General features: G+C 35.0%; 2 protein-coding genes across 5 annotated transcripts in view; both read left to right on the top strand.

Annotated features, from left to right (window-relative positions):
* Window positions 1–3,028, top strand: part of LOC126771252 (uncharacterized MFS-type transporter C09D4.1) — a 53,954-nt gene extending 50,926 nt beyond the window's left edge. For both annotated transcript variants that reach the window (XM_050491043.1, XM_050491051.1), the window contains exon 7: window positions 194–3,028. In XM_050491043.1, coding sequence (XP_050347000.1) covers window positions 194–355 — 162 coding nt within the window. In that variant the 3' untranslated portion in view covers window positions 356–3,028. The remainder of the gene's footprint in view (window positions 1–193) is intronic.
* An 894-nt stretch (window positions 3,029–3,922) lies between these two features.
* Window positions 3,923–19,098, top strand: LOC126771101 (putative uncharacterized protein DDB_G0277255). Of its 3 annotated transcripts, XM_050490827.1 has the most exons (16): window positions 3,923–4,150; window positions 4,353–4,572; window positions 6,033–6,188; window positions 6,722–6,805; window positions 7,619–7,669; window positions 8,547–8,634; window positions 9,871–10,048; window positions 10,602–10,726; window positions 11,278–11,394; window positions 11,549–11,638; window positions 12,702–12,844; window positions 13,618–14,369; window positions 15,049–15,216; window positions 16,114–16,224; window positions 16,547–16,595; window positions 17,418–19,098. In XM_050490827.1, the coding sequence occupies exons 1-16, from the start codon at window positions 3,997–3,999 to the stop codon at window positions 17,563–17,565; spliced, it is 2,634 nt and encodes an 877-aa protein (XP_050346784.1). In that variant the 5' UTR covers window positions 3,923–3,996; the 3' UTR covers window positions 17,566–19,098. The 3 variants fall into 3 exon arrangements, with proteins under 3 accessions (XP_050346784.1, XP_050346793.1, XP_050346802.1); XM_050490836.1 differs by lacking the exon at window positions 11,278–11,394; XM_050490845.1 differs by lacking the exon at window positions 13,618–14,369 and having other exon boundaries at window positions 12,702–12,825.
* Window positions 19,099–20,091: the final 993 nt, after the last annotated feature.

Genomic DNA, 20,091 nt, shown 5'->3' with positions numbered 1-20,091 from the left:
TGGTAATTTACAAGCGTAGAGTGAGTACTCCTTCATTTTCATGCATGATATATAAGTTTCTAATATTTCAAATTATCTCCTAAATCGGTGGTAGTTTTATATTTAATTTAACCTCGTTGATTGCCTTAAAAGTGTTCGTAAAAGTTGAAGCTGATTAAGATTCTGAGACATAATAGTTACCCCGACCGGTCAGATATTCGGCATAGTGCTGACGCTGATGTTCGAGTGGATGCTGGGCGCGGCGGGCGACCGCTGGGCCAACCTGTCGCTGTGCGCGCTGCTGGCGCTCGGCACCGCCGTCACCGCCGCCATCCGCTCCGACCTGCGCCGCCAGGCCGCGCAGAACAAGGCCTAAGGCTGCTGTACTGCTGTTACCGTAGCTATATTACTTGTGTGTTCTTTGTTATGGCTTGCGAGTTTTGTCTTCTTTATTTGTTTATTAATTACATACTAAATATTGGTGTCCGTTGGCGGATTATAGGAGTAGGCCTTGATAATAATTCGAATCGAGGTTTTACGTAAATAGACTATGTATTGTATTTTTATTTTAATCAGGGAAACGTTAAAGTTAAAACTGCATCGAACATGAGTTTGAAATAATATATACGGTGCAATAATTGCGTTCAGAGTGAAATTATTTTCGTGATTTAATTTATAACACTAATTTATATGAGTATTTTATATTATTCTATATGTTTAATATTTGTACGTTTTTGAACTAACATTTTTTTATATTTATCAGATTTTTTCTTTGGTCACCTTTTTAAATTATATCACCAATAATATTTATAACATTACATAAGCTTAAAGTCGAATTAATAATGTATATTAAATTATAAAATTTAGTTCCTTAACCTCAGTAAGATGAGTACATGAAATTGTGAACCAATTATAGTACACACCCACAAAATGTTTGTAATAGTAAAATTTAAAAATATCACTATTCTACGGATACGCGAGTGGAGATAGCGGTGCGATAAAACGAGGTTGCAACGCTGTAACTGTTTACTGCCCAATATATTTTTTTAATGTAATAATTCAATAGTTGTACTTGTTTTTATTTTTATTTATATAGTATCGGTGACGCAGTGAAAACTATAAAGCCTTTTAGAAAATTATATTTACAACAATTTAAGTAATTGCCTTTGCTATTTTGAAATTGTTTAATGTAACCGAGATAATATTAAAAAAATATATAAAAACATTCAAAATGGCAGCTAACGTAATGGCACATTTTGGGCGCCATTTTAAATTGATACTTCTAGTGGATCCCGTAAAGGTATTGTAATTTAATTTCTGAACTTATGCAATTTTTAACCAATTTTTGACCACGCGAACATACTAAACTAAACTCCTTAAAAATATTATATTTATTGTAAAACTTATGATTAAATTACAAATTTCAATTTAGCCATCCATAGACAATATAACTACAGATTTAAAAGTTTTATGAAATGGCAAATATATATTATATATAAGATACTTTTAATATTATAGAAGTTTTATTTGCTTTAATATCGTACCGTATATTAAGATTTCGATGTATAACGAAATAAAAATTTTAAAAAATTTAAACGAATATACATACATAAACTTTATATATTAGATGTTTTTGTAGAAATTTTACCAAATAAAAGCCTAGCTTCGATAGTAAATAATAAACTTTAAAATCCGTGGGATTTTTAAGGTTCTTTAAAACGTGACAATAATTGTGTGACTACGACAAACAAATGGGAACTAATTAAACATTCTAACATTCCAAAGTATAGGCTTTAGGATATCCGTGTGAGAGAATAGGTATTTTTCTTATAGTGATTGTAACATACGATTAGAGTTTTGACAAAAATATTTAATACATATTCGTATTTTAACCGATTTGAAATTTTAAATGTTAAGTAAATCGTATTTTTATGAATTCTAAAGCGTAAAATGCTGGCAACACTAATTTCGATCACATATAGGTTATTAGTATTAAGTTTTTTTTTTTAATAAGGCTAGTTTTATTTATTAAAGTAATATATTCATACTACGACATTGCTTATTATATTTATGACAATATTAATAAAGTGAACCTTAACCTTTAACCTTCTCCTCAAAAAAGGGAGAGGAGGCCTTAGCCCAGCAGTGGGACATTTACAGGCTGTTACTGTTTACTGTTACTGTTAATAAAGTGATATACAATTAGGTGCATGTTGATGAAAATACAATAAAAAACGTAGTTTGTAGGTATGTATTAACATTGTTTAATGTGTATTTACGATAATTATTATAGATCTTTTTTTTGTATTGCATTGTAAAATTATTGTATTTTTTTTGCCACAATTTGCATTTTTTTCTGTAAGCAAAGGCCTGTGATTTAGTTCTAAATGAAATTACAAACTTTGCTGTGAGTTTTAATATGATCCAGTATTATTATATTTATTGTGCGTTATGTTAGTTTATAAGGTTTTTTTTGTGTACATGATAAATATTACAAATGGTGTTATGGTTGTGTTAAATTTAATATTTGCGAATCAATCATAAATGTGGAACTTGCTTTATTATAAGTGGATAATAAAATTTAAAAAAAAACGTATGATTTACCTCAAGTTTTTCTTGTCTGTGGTTTTTTAATTTATTATCTTAATTGTTTATTAATAGCAATTTTAAAATTATTTATTAATAGCAATTGTAACTAGAAGTCAAATTTTCCTAAATAAATCACATAAGCTTTTCTATTTTAAAGGATATTTTCATCATATTAGTTTCGTTAATTTACTAAAAATGAATTTAAATCAAATGAAATGTAATATTTTTTTGTAATATCGACATTGTATTAGAGAAAATCGACTTACCGCTTAAAGACAATAAAATAATGTATGATCGTAATTATTAATATTGTATTTTAAAAATATCGAATATAAAGTTGTGGAAGTTAAAAAACTACCCACATTTAAAGCTACAATTATTATCCATGCGTATTTAACAAATCGATATTAGAAGTAGTGTTAAAGAACTGTTAAAGTTGTTTAATAAATATTGATGTGTACGATTTAGTTATTTATTTCAAGAGATACCTTTACTATATACTACTATATTTACTATATAATATTTACTATATTTACTGGTGGTAGGGCTTTGTGCAAGCTCGTCTGGGTAGGTACCACCCACTCATCAGATATTCTACCGCAAAACAGCAATACTTGATATTGTTTTGTTCCGGTTTGAAGGGTGAGTGAGCCAGTGTAATTACAGGCACAAGGGACATAAAATCTTAGTTCCCAAGGTTGGTGGCGCATTGGATATGTAAGCGATGGTTGACATTTCTTACAATGCCAATGTCTAAGAGCGTTGGTGACCACTTACCATCAGGTGGCCCATATGCTCGTCCGCCTTCCTATTCTATATTAAAAAAAAAAAAAAAATAGTATTTATTTTTTCAAAATCAATATTGGATTGAGTTTTATTTGTTTTAAATCGAAATATGTATAAATTATTTTCATTTAATATAAAAATACTTTGTACTGTAATTTTATTCCGTTTATTCAAAAAACATTTATAATCAACTAGCTAATCTTTCCGACTACGCGGATACATAAGAAGAAAAATGTATTTTGGATAGGATTTGCGTAAAATCCCTTCTAAGTGAGCGTCTATGTCGGGTAAGGAGTAACTATGACAAATTCCAAGGTAATCTTACGCATAGTTTACGACTTTACGATATTTCGTGATAAGTGGTATTACTAAGTTATTTTGTAAAAATAAGTTATTTTTGTCATTGAAATTATAAGTTTCGATTCAATTTTTCTTTATTATGGTCTTTAATTAGACTGTATGACTGCAAGTCTTTGCCTATCCAGAATTGAAGCAATGAAATAATAGTAACCTCTGGTTGTTTTTGTTGACAATATGTCAATGTTGTTGCTATGGCGGCATATTTGTATTCAGAGTTGAATATTATGTTATTCCTGATTTCCATTTATTCTACTAAATCAAAATAATGTATGCTTTTCATTAATGAGTAAACTAAAAATATACATTAAATTTAATTTTATGGCATTTATATTAATAATAACCATATTTAATAAATTAGTTATGATGATTCGTGGTAAAGGTGATAAAGATATTGTGTATGGTACATGTAAGAGTCATATAAACAGATCAGAAAATGGTAAGTTTGGTCACCTTGAAGTCAAATTTATATTAATTTATTTGCGAAATAAAACTTATTTAAGCAAGTATAAATTAAAAATACCTCATATTCACTATCGAATATATTAAATTATGTAATTTAGCTTATTAAATTAGGCCTAATTGAGAATGATATCGAAATTTTAATAAAATATTATATATATCCATGTATTACTTAACAGATTTATACAAAATATGTCCATCGAAATTAAGTAAACAGGAGTTAGAGGACTTATACTTTGCATTATTTGAAAGCAATATACAATTGAAAAAAACCTTAAATGGACAGAAGGATGAAATCAAAGTCCTAACAACAAAAGTGCAAAGATTGACCGCAACAGGAAACCGTAACCAGGCTTGCTGTGCTAAAAGTTCAGCAGTAATAAATGAACAAAAAGAATTGTAAGTAATGTTATTCATAAATAAATGACATCCACTAGTTTACAAAGTAGTAGCCTGACTATATTTAGGCTCCTAACCTTCTCTTCAAACAGAGAAAAGCCCATAGGCCAGCTGTTGGTCATAAAAAGGCCATTGCCTAGCTTTTAATAAATAAAATTTATAAATAATGCTGGACTGTAAAGCGGCACACACAAGAGAATGTCCACACTTAGCTGTAGGTGAATTTTGGCTTCAGTCAGTTGATTATGATAATAAATAAGTTTTGTTAAAGGATATCTATTGTATATTTCTGTAATGTCATTAAATAAGTAAATTTCAATATCAATTTGACAATTTTTTTTTTGTATCTGGAAGGCAGACATGTAAAGTAACTGTGCATCAGAAGAGAAGTGTTCGACATGACCCTAAAAGATTATCACTAAGAAATATAAATAAATTCTTGCACCATCAATTTACTGTTCACCATGTGGTCTGTGTTATTATTCTTTTGTACATGTATTGATTTTTATCAGAAGAATTACCAATGAGCTGGTTGGTGGGTAGCTCTCTTATCAGGCGCCAGTGATTGCAAAATAGACTCCAATATAATACTATCAAATATAATGAATAATTGTTACCAATGGTAGGATATTACGCAGCTCAGTGTTTCGGGCCAGCCACCCCTTTTTAGTTATTCTACTATAAGAGTATTAACTCACTTGGTGGCAGAGTTTTGTGCAAGACCATCTGGGTAGGTACCACGCACTTATCAGATTTTCTATTTTCCACTTACAACTCACAGCTATACTAAATATTGTTGTGTTTTGGTTTGTTGGGTGAGCGAGTTAGGGTAACTACAGGCACAAGTGGCATAAAATCTTAGTTCCCAAAGTTGGTGGCACATTGACCATTGAATGGCTAATATTTCTTACAGAGCCAATGTCCCATAGGCATTGTGGGAGTGATCAATTATCACCAGGTTGGCCATTTGCCTACACACCAACATATTTATAAAATAAATAGCGTATGGTTGATGTCAAAGCATCATGTGAAAGCCGAGATGGCCCTGTGGTAAGAACGCGTGAATCTTAACCGATGATCGTGGGTTCAAACCCGGGCAAGCACCACTGAATTTTCATGTGCTTAATTTGTGATTATAATTCATCTCGTGCTTTACGGTGAAGGAAAACATCGTGAGGAAACCTGCATGTGTCTAATTTCACTGAAGTTCTGCCACATGTGAATTCTACCAACCCGCATTGGAGCAGCGTGGTGGAATAAGCTCCAAACCTTCTCCTCAAAAAGAGGAGAGGAGGCCTTTAGCCCAGCAGTGGGACATTCACAGGCTGTTACGGTTACGGTTACGGTATGGTTGATGTAAGTAGTGATTCCAGCAGAGCCAGTGTCGATGGGAGAAGATAACCAATTACTATAATGTGGTACCAATTCCCAGCAAAAACAAACTAACATTTTTTTTTCAGAATATCTGACTTAAATAAGTCTAATGGGCAACTCTCAGAGAGAATTCGTCTGCTCAACATGAGACTTTGTTCTGCAAAGCAGTTTTTAAGACGCGGCACGTCTCAATCTACTTCACGCTGCTCAAAATGCTGCCTTGCTTTCAATACATCAATTAAGTATGATATTCATATATTGAATATTTTTTAACAATACATAGCATACTTGTTAAATATATTAAATTTTACTACATTAAAACATCTTGAATGAATTTGTCAGTTACATAAAAAAAATATGCACTCTAATGTAACTATATAGATACTTGCCTTTCACACCGAAGGTTGTGGGTTCGATTCCCACCCAGGACAGACATTTGTGTGCATGAACATGTCTTGTTGTCCTGACTGTGGGTGTAATTATCTATATAAGTATGTATTTACAAAAGAAAAGTAGTATAATGTAGTATATCAGTTGTCTGGTTTCCATACAAGCTATGTACAAGCTTAATTTGGGATCAGATGGCCGTGTGTGAAAAATGTCCCAGGATATTATTATATAATATTATTTATTATTAATGAAAATATTCTTTTTATTCTTTAAATTTTAAAAAGTAACATAACGGTTCATAATGGACTGTGAAAATAATGGGTATGTATAGTCTGTATAAATTATATATTCTCAAACATTATTTTACATTAGTAAAATTTTACAGGAACTCATCCATGAGTGCACTTTATACCAAGAGGAGTGTAGCCAATGTTGGGATTGAAGCCACGTCGTGTGACTTTTTAGACAAGTTAGTATAGTTTTCATTTCTACTCGAATTAATTGGGGCCCCTCCAATGATGCGTGTAATTGTGTAATTACAGGCACAGGGGACGTAACATCTTAGTTCCCAAGGTTCGTGGCGCATTGGCGATGGAAGCGATGGTTAACGTTTCTTACAATACCAATATCTATGGGCGTTGGTGACCACTTACCATCAGGTGGCCCATATTCTCGTCCGCCTACCTATACTATAAAAAAACCCTTATATCCGGGCAAGGTTGGAGTTTTTATAATAAAGCTTAATTTGTGCTTAGAATTCATCTCGTGTTCAGTTTTTGTATAATTCAATGGAAAACAGTAATTGGCTCTATTGTCTGATATTTTGTATAATGCTGTTGTTTTCCTTAAATAAATAAATAATGTAAACGTATGTTGTTAAATAAAAAATAATTATTGAAAACAATTGTTTAAAATTGTATAAGGCTACTCTTTTTTTATTAATAGATTTGCAGGTAAATTTTATCAATGCAAAGCAATGTATATATGTCTATTAAAATTTTAAATAACTTCGCCAGTGTAGTAGGTATGTCTTGTAACTTTAATTTGCTACTTGATGGTAAGTGGTCACCATTATCCATAATTATTGGCGAAGACTTATTAACCATGCTTTGCATCGCCAATGCGCCAAACCTTGGGAACTAAGATGTCACGTCCCTTGTTCCTGAAGTTATGCCTGCTCTTTTACCCTTCAATATCTGATGAGTGGGTGGTACCTACTCGGACCGGCTTACACTAAGCCCTACCACGATGTAATTGTAATCAAATACATTTTCAATTTCAGAGAGAACATTCCGGTGAAGTTAATAGAAATTGCTTCCAATCAAAATGAAATGTAAGCTTACATTTAGATTAAGCGTGCGATTAGAATTTTTTTTTTCGCGCAGTTCAAACCCTTAGAAAGGTTCCATGCCCCCCATGGAACCTGGAAGAACTGGGTTACGTGTGATTCTTACCCACTAAAAACTGCGATGGTCGTCCTCGGCACGGATCGGAGGGGCTGCGGGATCGTGTTGATATAACGCATCTGCGGCCTCTCCCGTGCTTTGCTCCGCTCGTGGCTCGGCGGAGCTCTCCTCAGGGGGCGAAGGTAATCTGCCCCCCCCGCAATCCTCGCTAGTGCGTACGGCAGCGCGAGGCCATCCCGGCTGCCGTCCTCCTCAGGGCCGTCAGAAATAAGACACGCGAGGCCCCCACCGCACGCACCCACGGCCCCAGGGTTATGCCCTATCTTTTAAGCCCCGGGCGTCGGGGCTGCATCCGATACGACCTATCGTAACTGAGTCCGGTACCGGACCGGACCGGACGCGGTCGCGTCGATGACTCGCGAGTAGTAGTCATTTGTTCGTTTGTGTGGAATTATTAAATATTTATGCTTAAACAATTATTTTAGTGTTAAGATTATTACCTAGATTAGAATAAGAAAATTTTAAAAGGTTTTGTAGATCGGTGGTTCAATTTTGGGCAAGTATCACTTAATTTTCATGTTCTTAATTTGTTTTTATAATACAAATCATCGCAGTGGAATAAGCTTCAACCCTCCTCAAAGGGAGATAAGGACTTAGCCCAGCAGTGGAATACTTAAAGGCTGTTAGTTCACTTCTAACAAGTGAAATTAAAAATATTTACACTAAGAATGATGTATTGTTTTTTTTTTCAAACATCGATAAATTCGATTAATAGTGAAATTAATAATTTCTTCGATAACATAGTAAGTCAGCCCGAGAAGAGAACTGTCACCAGAACAAGTGTCGAACTACGATAGACGAGTTGAAAGAAAAGATTTCTATTCTGGAAGAGGTAATGTATAACAGTATGATTATATATTTTTTTTACATAACTAGTATTTACTGTTAAAATTATAAAAATAATGTCCGTCATAAAGAAAAACCTCAAAAAAGTAAAATACCAAACTACTATAAGTAACTTATATTTAATGCAAGCGTCGCCGCGTCGGATGATTTCGAATCAAATCGGAACTTTGAAACTTGTTAACACTTTTGTCAAGTAATAAATGAGCTGTTAATCTTCAAACGCCTGAATAGATCTTCATAATTTATAGCTTAGAAGCATCTCCAGCACAACCTGATGTGTATCAAGCAGAAAAAACCGCATCAAAATCGGGTTTTTTTTATAGAATAGGAAGTCGGACGAGCATATGGGCCACCTGATGGTAAGTGGTGACCAAACGCTTTTAGACATTGGCATTGTAAGAAATGTCAACCTCGCTTACATCACCAATGCGCCACCAACCTTGGGAATCAAGATGTTATGACCCTTGTGCCTGTAATTTCACTGGCTCACTCACCCTTCAAACCGGAACACAACAATACCAAGTACTGCTGTTTTGCGGTAGAAAATTTGATGAGTGGGTGGTACCTACCCAGACGAGCTTGCACAAAGCTCTACCACCAGTAACTGTGATTGGACTGGGAGCTACGATGTCACAAATAGACACATAATACACACGTTCAACTTATAACCCCTATTTTTACGCCGGGCCTTAAATACTCAAATACATACATGGAAATATACTTACTTATAAAATAAAAACGCAATTGATAGAAGTGTTTAGTTTTCAAAAGTCACATATATAAATGTTCACTGTAATTCGACTACTAATTTCTTTTGTAATTCATAGAAATTATATATAATACATTATATCAAAACAAATATCATGCTTAATTTAAAAAACAGTAACACTTACGTAACTTAGTAACTTATAAATTCAAGGTGTTGAGCAAAACAGTCCTTCCTGAAGAAGTGCTTTATAATTCGGCTCGTGCTGTATGGTAAAGTTAATTATGTTACCAGTTGTATATCAGCCACTACACATCTATATATATATATATTGTGGCCTTTGTGTAACACGCTCAAACCTCTTCAAGCGAAGAGGCCGCTCAAACTGATGAACAAATCTTAAGACTTATTTGTCTACCAATTCAATGAATACGTATAAGTTATCCGGTATAGACCCTAATCAAAGACATTGAGATGAGGAAATTTCCTACTTTTTACTGTTTGTCTTAACACCAGGAGTTAATCAAAACACACGATCAGTACTCGGAGAGATTGAACAAATCAATCGAGGAGGTGGCCGCTCTGAAGAACGAGAACACGCGAGCGAGATCTGAGGCAGCCGCCGCCGAGCAGCACCTGCAAGCGCAGCACCGACATCTGCTGGAACTGCTGCGGGCGCAGGAGCTGCGAGCTGGTGGGTGGCATCTTGTACGTTATATACGGACGAACACCCCTGGACTCACAAACAGCATACTAACCCTGAGTAATCGGGTAAAATTAGTTAAAAGTTTATGCTTGTTCCTAATTTTCAGTATGTACATCACAATTTCCACACCCGTACACGTACATACAAAACATTATCAAATATATATTTAAAAGCAACAGTCCTTATTTTAATTTCATTAAATTTATACCTTAATGAATATTTTGGCTATTCGTACAATTTATAACTCAAATATATGTTCTGCAGTACAAAAATCGTATTAATATCGGCTACATAACCCCCAGAGTAGAATGCCATGAGACTTTATACTGTGGAAATAACTAACGTACACTAGGCGAGCTGTGTCATTTATCAAAACATTCTATTTTTTTAGCACGAAGGCGGCACAGATGAGTCGACTCTCCATTCTACTTTATATCTTTCTCAACAATAAACGATAAAATACCAAACCACACATACTAAAAGTTGCTCGTATAAAACCTTATTAAAACAATTCATTTTAATATTGTTTTTTAATCTGTAGATGACTTAGAAGCTCAGTTGATGGTTGAAAGGGGCAAAGTCTCCGAGTTGGAGATGCGACTGAAGTCGGCAGATTTATCGAGACACGTCGCTAAGACGTTGGAGAAACAATATACAAGTTCAATCGTAAGTACATTTAGAATGCATATATATATATATATATATATTTGCATGTATGTATATATATATGTATATATAGCAGTAGAGTACAGTAACAGCCTGTTAATGTTCCACTGCTGGGCTAAGGCCTCCTCTCCCTTTTGAGGAGAAAGTTTGGAGCTTATTCCACCACGCTGCTCCAATGCGGTTTGGTAGAATACACATGTGGCATAATTTCAATGAAATCAGACACACGCAGGCTTCCTCACGATGTTTTCCTTCATCGTCAAGGACGCACATTAAGCACATGAAAATTCAGTAGTTCTTAATCCACCAGCAGTTGTCGGTTAAGGTTCAAGAGTAAAGCTATCACGGCTCTCGGCATTTTTTTTTGTACCTGCTATAGCCCTCGCCCTCCTATCACCCCTTAAAAGCCGTGGCCGATACATATTTTTGTTATTCATCTAAGTAGTTTTAAAAGCAGCTTATTTTTTGCAAGGCTATCGTTGGTCTTTTAACTTAACATGTACTCAAAAATACAACTTCAGGGTAGGTGATAATATTGAATTATTCCTTAGGCCCTGGTACCCAACAGTTGTCCATCAACGACGTTTAAAGCAAGTTCAGATAAAGCGAACGATGACTCTGGTTACGCGGAGACGAGCCAAGATAAAAGTCGAGGGAATGCTGATAAGGTGATTTATCAGTTTGAATTAAATCTGAACACTTTTTCATTCCTATTGTCGAATTGTAATATAATCCGCGCACGGGCATCGGATGCGATCGTCCGCTTGCCTATTTTATATAAAAAAAACTACTCAGTCTAATTGTTGTTGGGTGTCGTTCCAGGGCTTCCCTACTGTACCAAACAACGATCAAGTTATCTTAGACCAAATAGTCAGCCTCCAAGCGGAGTTGGCCAGCTTGAAACACTCTCTCGTAAGTATTGTTCATATTTGTTGTCCACGCACACTCGAAAATTGGCTTTTTAAACTGAGAAAGGAGACAGCGAAGCGGAGAACGGTATTTACGAAAATGGAACTTTCCATTGTTTTCTAGTTTTCGATATATATGTCAGAGATAATAAATTTAAGCGCGTATACGACGTCACTTATTAGAATAGCAACACCACACAACGTGATATATGTCATGTAGGTTGGTCGGTTGTCAGACGTCAAGTGTGAAAATTATAAGACGGGTGCCTATTTTATTATGTAGCCGACTGATGGAAATATAAAATATGAAGGAGTATGTCAGTAGCGCGTGTGATCGTTCGTCGAGCGACCCCCGCGGCCTCTTGGCCTCTCGCTCTCAGGACAGCGCCGGCGCCGGACGTGCGCACTGACTGATTTAATAAAATCAACATATTGGACAACAATGGCGGCCATTAAAATGGCAATCCATTTGAATCCGCGACATATATATACCGAATATGTCGCATCGTCATGAAACCTTCTTGTTTAGACATTATGGTCGATCTCGGGATGGATTGTACTTGAGGTACAAATACATAACTTTTATATAATTGAATTAAAGAACTTCTAACAAAACACAGCTGTTCCCAAGCAGTGTGTCGGTTGCTGTTCTCTAAGCGACTGACCGATGAATGCCGATTACATCTCACTCGCGACTCGCACTGCGCGACGTGGTGACATTTGCCTTTCTCTCCCAGATTTGGACTAATATTTACAGTTTAAAATACAGAGTTCGTTATACAATGTATTACAATAACAATTGATACGATCACATCATCATCATCCTTTTCTCGTCCACTGCTGGACATAGGTCTCTCCAAAAGCATCCCACTGAGCTCGATTTTGAGCTCTCAATCTCCAACCGCTGCCAGCCACCTTGCGTATATCGTCATTCCACCTAGCTGGAGGGCGTCCTACGCTACGTTTGCCAAGGCGTGGTCTCCACGATCACATACCTCATATTTATATTATAATTATACTGATTCGAGGGATGACGTCAGAGTCAAAGTCAGTCACGATGATTTCAGAAATATCAGAAGGAAGCTTTAAAACAGGAACATACATCGAATTCCGATAACGTCTTGAAACAGAAATCAATTCATGGGACGAGTTCGGAATTAGACAACGGACACTTTGCTTCTCGTATCGGAGGTATTGAAAACGTCAACGCGTAAGTGTTTTTATATCAATACATTTTACTATGTAATGTAATGTATATAATATAAGTTCGCGGCAAACTATTATAGCTTACATTGTAGTACAGTTACAGCAGTACTTGATATTGCTGTGTTCCGGTTTGAAGGGTGAGTGAGCCAGTGTAATAACAGGCACAGGGCACATTGGCTATGTAAGCGATGGTTGACATTTCTTACAATGCCAATTTCTAAGGGCGTTGGTGACAACTTACCATCAGGTGGCCCATATGCTCGTTCGCCTTCCTATTCTAAATAAAAATAAAAACTACAATGGGTAGACAAAATGATTGGGGTGCGTTATCGTGGATTGAACTATCTGTATTCATTTCATACATTATAATAGGGTTTTAACCGCGACCGTAATTTGAGGCACCAGTTGTCAGGGTGGCCCGCGCTCACCACCGTCGACTGTACGGGTCTCTCTCCTGTCGCTTTGTTCTCCATTACACTTTATTAGAAATCTAAGATGTCACGGTTAAAACCCGATTAATCTTTACTAATATTATAAATACGAAAGTAACTCTGTCTATCTGTTACGATTTCACGACTAAACCCCTGAACCTATTTTGATGAAAATTGATATAAAGCAGGCTTGAAACCCAAGAAAGGATATAGGCTACTTTTTATACATAGCTCCTAACCCCTTCCCTAACACGCTGGTGAAGCCGCAAGCGAAGTCTAGTGTATGTATACTATATTATAAAAAAGCTGTCTATAAACAATATTTAAACTCAACTTTATTACTTAGCCATCTCTCTGTATTAAGAGAAGGAGACGAAGGTGCAAATGTTGACTTATATAAAGAACGCCACAGAGAAATAGATGAATATAATTCAAAAGATCTAATACAAGATTCAACTGGCAATGTTTCTAGAATACCACGTTTGAAAAATTATATCAGAGACGCTATAACGGAGCTAATCAATAATGAATCTCATAGAAATAGTACTATACATAGTAACAATATTGATAATGAAACAACAGAAACGTTACCGACGAGTGATTATTCAAATGAAAATAAAATCGGTCTCAGCGATGGAAGTAAATCAAATAAAAACGGAAATGACGATGAAATTCACAACGAAGTTAATAATAGACGGTCTAGTAGTACTATTTGCAATTCAGAACTAAAGCGAAATAGCGATGATGTTACTAGAACAATATCTAATAAACAATTATCAGCAGATTCTAGTAAACACAAAACTGTCTCACAAACACGATTAAGCGAATCTAACGCGACAAATATTGAGAAGAATGTCGATTCGAGAGACAGTAGTAATCATCAAAATGAAGGTGTCAATGAACCTTATGTCGATAAGATTAAAGTTGAATCTCCAAAATCAAGAGAAGATCTAAAAGCACACACTGATCATAATGTTGATAGAATAGACAGCAATGAAATAGAAAGGTATGCGAGCGATAAGAGGAGAACGTCATACGTTATTGAAACGAAATCAGTCAAAGAGAAATTAACTAAAGTGTCGAGTGATGATCATCTGGGTAATTATTAAACTTTTTTTATTCATTAACGTCCTCCAGACCGATTTCGGCCACGACGGCCAATCTCAAGAGAGATTAGCCAACGCAGGAGATATTATAGTGCACGAGTGTGTGCACAAACACAGGTGTACTCTCTATTCCCTAACTCTCGTAATCCGATGGGACGGCAATCCGACACGACCGGAAAGAGTTCAGGCGCAGGACCACCGGCTTTACTTGCTTTCTGAGGCACGGGAGTGTACACACTTCCAACTACCAGACCCCGGGCTGCTACTGAGAATTTTCTGAGAGTAAAACCCAATAACTTTTTATGGCCCGACCTGGAAATTGAACCTAGGAGGCCTTATATCTAGCCACTAGACCAACAAGGCAGTCAAATATTATTATTTATATAACAGGTGTTTAAACATTTATGCTGCCTCATTTGTGTAGTAGCCTTATATACCACATATAAGCCCCAGAACCCAGGACGGGTTCAAACGCCCAATCGGCCGTGCTATTGGGCGGGCACACAAGTGCGGATGTTAGCTAGTAATAAAATAAAATGTATAATATTTTGATCCAATAAAAAAAAAGTTATTTTATAAATTATTCTTGTTTTACGTGACACTTATCGTCGTATGTGTTTTGGTTTGAATAAGAAAAAAACATATTTAAAATTTGACACCTAATATTTTAGGATCGAAAACTTACTCACTCGGACCTAAAAAACCGGCTCCCCTAGCAACCTCGAGTCCACAAGACAGGACCTACCGTCGAGGTTCCGCTGGAGTGCTGCGAGCCTCGTCTCCCGACAGCACTGAGGGCGAGATATCTTCTCTCACAGACCTCCCCGATGAAACCGATGGTATGGAACTTTGACTTATTATTAAAAATGTAATCACGGCACAAAAACTTGAACAATATATATTTTTTTTATGAAAAGTTAAGCAAACTGGCAAATTCGCCACCCGATTATAAGTGGTCACCACCGCCCACATACATTGGCGATGTAAGAAATATTAACCATTCCTTGCATCGCCAATGTGCCACCAACCTTGGAAACTATGATGTTATGTCCTGTGTCTGTGGTTAAACAGGTTCGCCCATCCTTCAAACAGGATGGAATATTTTTGTTAGGCGGTACAATATCTGATAAGGTGGTACCTGATAACCTATCCAGAGGAGCTTGCACAAAGCTCAATCACCAAGTCACGTCATGATAACACGAATATTTTTGTTCTTATGTGGTAAGTTTCATTGCGAACCTTTGTACTTACGCGTAAATAAATTAAATCAGATATATTTTAGAAAAATATATGAAATGAACAAGATTTTACTGCACAATCATAATTATAATTTTTAACATATAACACAATTCTATTATTATATATAAAGTTATTGTATTGCAAATATTTAAGAAAAATATATTGTAAAAAAAAATTAATATTACAAGATGTGTATTCGTTTTGCATCATATTGTTTCCATAACTTGTCGAATTGAGAAGAAAATCATCACGAAATCGATACGGACATAAACTTTATTATAATTATTTATAATTACGACCGCTTTAATAAGTCTAAAGTATCCGATGTCTGAAATTAAAGTTTAACCTTGAAACTAATTCCTCTTGTCTGATGCCATGAATCGATTTGTTAACTTTTAATATTAACTGTTCTCGTTTTGCTGACGGTATTTATCGTTGAATGTGAGGAATAACAATAAAGTATTTTTTTATATAAAATATGATTTAATACGTTACAGATAAAAGTCCTTTCGATTACATGTCGCCCGGAGAACGGGGCGGCAGCACGAGTCGTCTTTCGACGAGTCTTTTATCCGACACTTCGCTGAGTGAGGGGGAGCTGTGCCCAGGTACACAACCATACACACATACGCATACACGCACGCACATATGTAAGCACACACGCACACACGTATATACGCACACACGCACACACCTATGTTAGCACACACGCGCACCGTAACATTTGACAAAAACCCATTCTTTTTTCATCGTGATTACCTCACGCAATTATAATTTTGATCAATTAATTATTTGAAGCTTCAATAGCTTATTGCGTTATATTATATACTTAATAACTGATAAGTGTCTGTGGTCCGCTCAAGCGGACCTGCACGAAGCATAACAAAAGGTTCAATTTCATTGTAATAATGTACAAATTTAATTTTACAGCTTCAAATTCGTCGTGTAACGATATTAACGAGAAATTTGATATTACTTGGTGAGTATATGTGTTAACTTAAATGTATACATCGCAAGAAGGATAATCATATACCTGACTCTTCTTAGTTCTTAATTAGTTTAATCTTAAATAGAGAATTTTTAAATCGATTAACACTCATCTTCATTGTGGTAACCCCAGTGGTTTGGGTGCAACCCACAGTTGATATGTCTGTCAGTTATTCTATCAATCAAATGATATATCCATTAAATTTATATATGTCGTGTGAGATTCAAGAAATATTTATAACACACTTTAATATAATCTTATATTATAAAATTTTCTGCTATGACTTTTAACGAAATGATGTGGCCTGGTGGGTTAGATTTATTTATTCGAAGCGATTCGCTAATAATGCTACTATATAATGCACTATAAACAGTTCTTGATTATTTACATCTTTATACTATAAAGTATTTTTTATATAAAATTTTCCTTTTTTTGTCTCAAAGTTATTTTGTATGGATTTCTTCCGTGGTTAGCATAGGTTATTACCGTAACAGTCTGTTAATGTCCCACTGCTGGGCTTAGGCCTCCTCTCCCTTTTCGAGGAGAAGGTTTGGAGCTTATTCCACCACGCTGCTCCAGTGCGGGTTGGTGGAATACATATGTGGCAGATTTTCAGTGCAATTAGACACATGCAGGTTTCCTCACAATGTTTTCCTTCACCGTAAAGAACGAGATGAATTATAGTCACAAATTAAGCACACGAAAATTCAGTTGGCTTGCCCGGGTTTGAACTCGGCTTTTCTTAGCATAGACTATACTGAGGTTGAATTACTTTTGAATTAAAGGTACAAATGAACTCGTATGTACTTCCAGTCGTGATTCTTCCATGCAGGAAGCTCTCCGCGCCGCCGGGGCGGAGGTGAGTCGCTGCAGACGTCTGCTGCGGTCACACACGCGCGCGCCGACGGACGTCGACTCTGTGTCCGGTTACCCTTATAACTACACCTTGCCTTTAATTTAAAAAAAAAAACAATAATGATATTAGATTTATATAAAATAATTAAGGGTTAATGTGACAAGTTTTTAATTTTATTTGATGTTTGTATGCTTAAAGAATTTAAATATGATTTATGTTTGTATTCGTAAGAATAAAAATGCACACCGCTCTTCCCATACTCTTAATATGACGTTAGTATTACTGCGTATATAATAAATTTTCTTATTGTTTATTTACAATAAGGAAATGTATAGTGTACATGTTTTCAATCGCCCAATCGCGACACGTCGGAATATCGTCAGAAAGACGCGTGTATTAGAATGTCACTGACTTGTCTGATCTAATCTATTTAATGAACGACATGTATATAAGATGTATATATATGTATACAAGCTATTTAGCTTACTTAATATAAGATATATAGCATATTACTTAAAATAGGCATTGTTAGTAATCTTTTAAAAAAATATATTTTTATCTTTATATATGTACTAGCTGAGTCGCGGACGCTTTGCCTGGTTTTTCTTTATGTATTAAGTATATATGTAATTATATCATTTTTTGTTAATTTTGCCACTGAATTTATATTGTAATTGATAATCTAATAACAAATCTCGTAATCGTAACAGCTCGTGAATGTCCCACTGCTGGGCTAAGGCCTCCTCTCCCTTTTTTGAGGAGAAGGTTTGGAGCTTATTCCACCACGCTGCTCCAATGCGGGTTGGTGAAATACACATGTGACAGAATTTCAGTGAAATTAGACACGTGTTCCTCACGATGTTTTCCTTCACCGTAAAGCACGAGAAGAATCATGAACAGAAATTAAGCACATGAAAATTCAGAGGTGCTTGCCCGGGTTTGAACCCATTATCATCGGTTAAGATTCACGCGTTCTAACCACTGGGCCATCTCGGCTTAATAACAAATCTACTTTTATATATTAGTCATATTCTGTAAAAATCACTTTGTATCTCACTCGTGAAATGTTGAAACCCACTTACGGTGACACGCTATTTTGAACCTTATATCCTATTAATGTTAGGACTATACCAGTCAATCTCATTTTTTTTTAGTTAATTAGATTTAATTTTTTGCATGTGCATTGATTTTTTTAAAATGAAAATGTATTTCTGAATATGTTACGTTTATAAGGAATGCCTTCATTTTTGATAAAATAAAATAAAAATAAAATATATAGCAAATAATGTTCTGTCATATCGCGTCGTATTCTGCAGTGAGTTTCGTATTTGTTCTTACAGAATAGCTCTGAAGTTTCAAGTGTAGTATTCGGTGCTTTATTTCGAATTTATCGTCCAAGTTATATTTATTTATTTATAATATTCAGAATCACGTTTTGCTTAATAAAGTCCCCTATTGTGTATGTATTTTATGGTTAAATCTTTGCAGTACAAGTCCAATGGTTGTGTTAAGTTTTCCAGTATTTAAATATTTTATTTAAGAATGCAATATTATTGTATTAATCTAACGATAACTCAATACAAATTTTGTTGTTATGTATTTATACTGTCATCTACATTATCTGTGGTTACTGTCTTAACTGTACTTGATAAATTAAATTAAATAAATAAAATAATTTTATTCGACATTGATTGCCAAATATAAATCCTTTGTATCGTTTTTTGATAAATTAAAAAATGTATAGTTTATAGATTCTTAAAACATATTCTGTTTGCTGTATGAAATATAAAATGGTACCGTCAGCAGAACTTGTTGATAATGATATAATAATACAGGATAGTATTTTAATTTTGTTCAATAGTCGTTATTTTTTAGTAACGTAATGGAAGTTATAATTTTGTCTTCCTCTTAATTTAAAACAGGATCTTTCAATTATAATATCGATATTTGTTATCTGTTGTTTTGAATACGAACTTCGGAATCAAAGAGAATAAAAATTAATCGTGAATAATTTGGCCACTATTAATTATATTTAGTTTTAATAAAAAAGTTTAATGTTTCGTTTTAAGCTCAGTAACAGTAACAGCCTGTGAATGTCCCACTGCTGGGCTAAAGGCCTCCTCTCCCTTTTGAAGAGAAGGTTTGGAGCTTATTCCACCACGCTGCTCCAATGCGGGTTGATGGAATACACATGTGGCAGAATTTCAGTGAAATTCGACACATGCAGGTTTCCTCACGATGTTTTCCTTCACCGTCAAGCACGAGATGAATTATAATAACAAATTAAGCACATGAAAATTCAGTGGTGCTTGCCCGGGTTTGAACCCACGTTCATCGGTTAAGATTCACGCGTTCTTACCACTGGGCCATCTCGCCTTTTAGCTCAGTAAGTACTAATGTAATTAGAATGTTTGTCAGATATCATTCGTGATTAAAACGTAAACAATTTATTATCTCGACACACTTAACTTTTGGCAAGGATCATGCAACTATTTTCGAGTGATCGATTGGTGAATTTATTTTTGTACATTATAAAATTTAAACCAAAGTAACCGCGCACCTATAAATAGATCCGTCTATTTTAATTTATAACTTAATAATTTTTAACCGCGTGTTCTGAGGGGGCGTTCT

This window comes from Nymphalis io, chromosome 1 (genome assembly GCF_905147045.1).
Source record: "Nymphalis io chromosome 1, ilAglIoxx1.1, whole genome shotgun sequence".
In the NCBI taxonomy this organism is placed as follows: Eukaryota; Metazoa; Arthropoda; class Insecta; order Lepidoptera; family Nymphalidae; genus Nymphalis; species Nymphalis io.
Note: the sequence above shows the minus strand (reverse complement) of the source record. Positions and strands in the feature narration are given on the sequence as shown.

Bases quoted from the DNA above. Each gene is read 5' to 3' on its own strand.
- LOC126771101 (XM_050490827.1), top strand. From the start codon at position 3,997: ATGAGTAAACTAAAAATATACATTAAATTTAATTTTATGGCATTTATA. The intron at 10,049-10,601 runs GTGGGTGGCATC...TTTAATCTGTAG, and splicing joins GGCGCAGGAGCTGCGAGCTG to ATGACTTAGAAGCTCAGTTG. The intron at 10,727-11,277 runs GTAAGTACATTT...ATTATTCCTTAG, and splicing joins AACAATATACAAGTTCAATC to GCCCTGGTACCCAACAGTTG.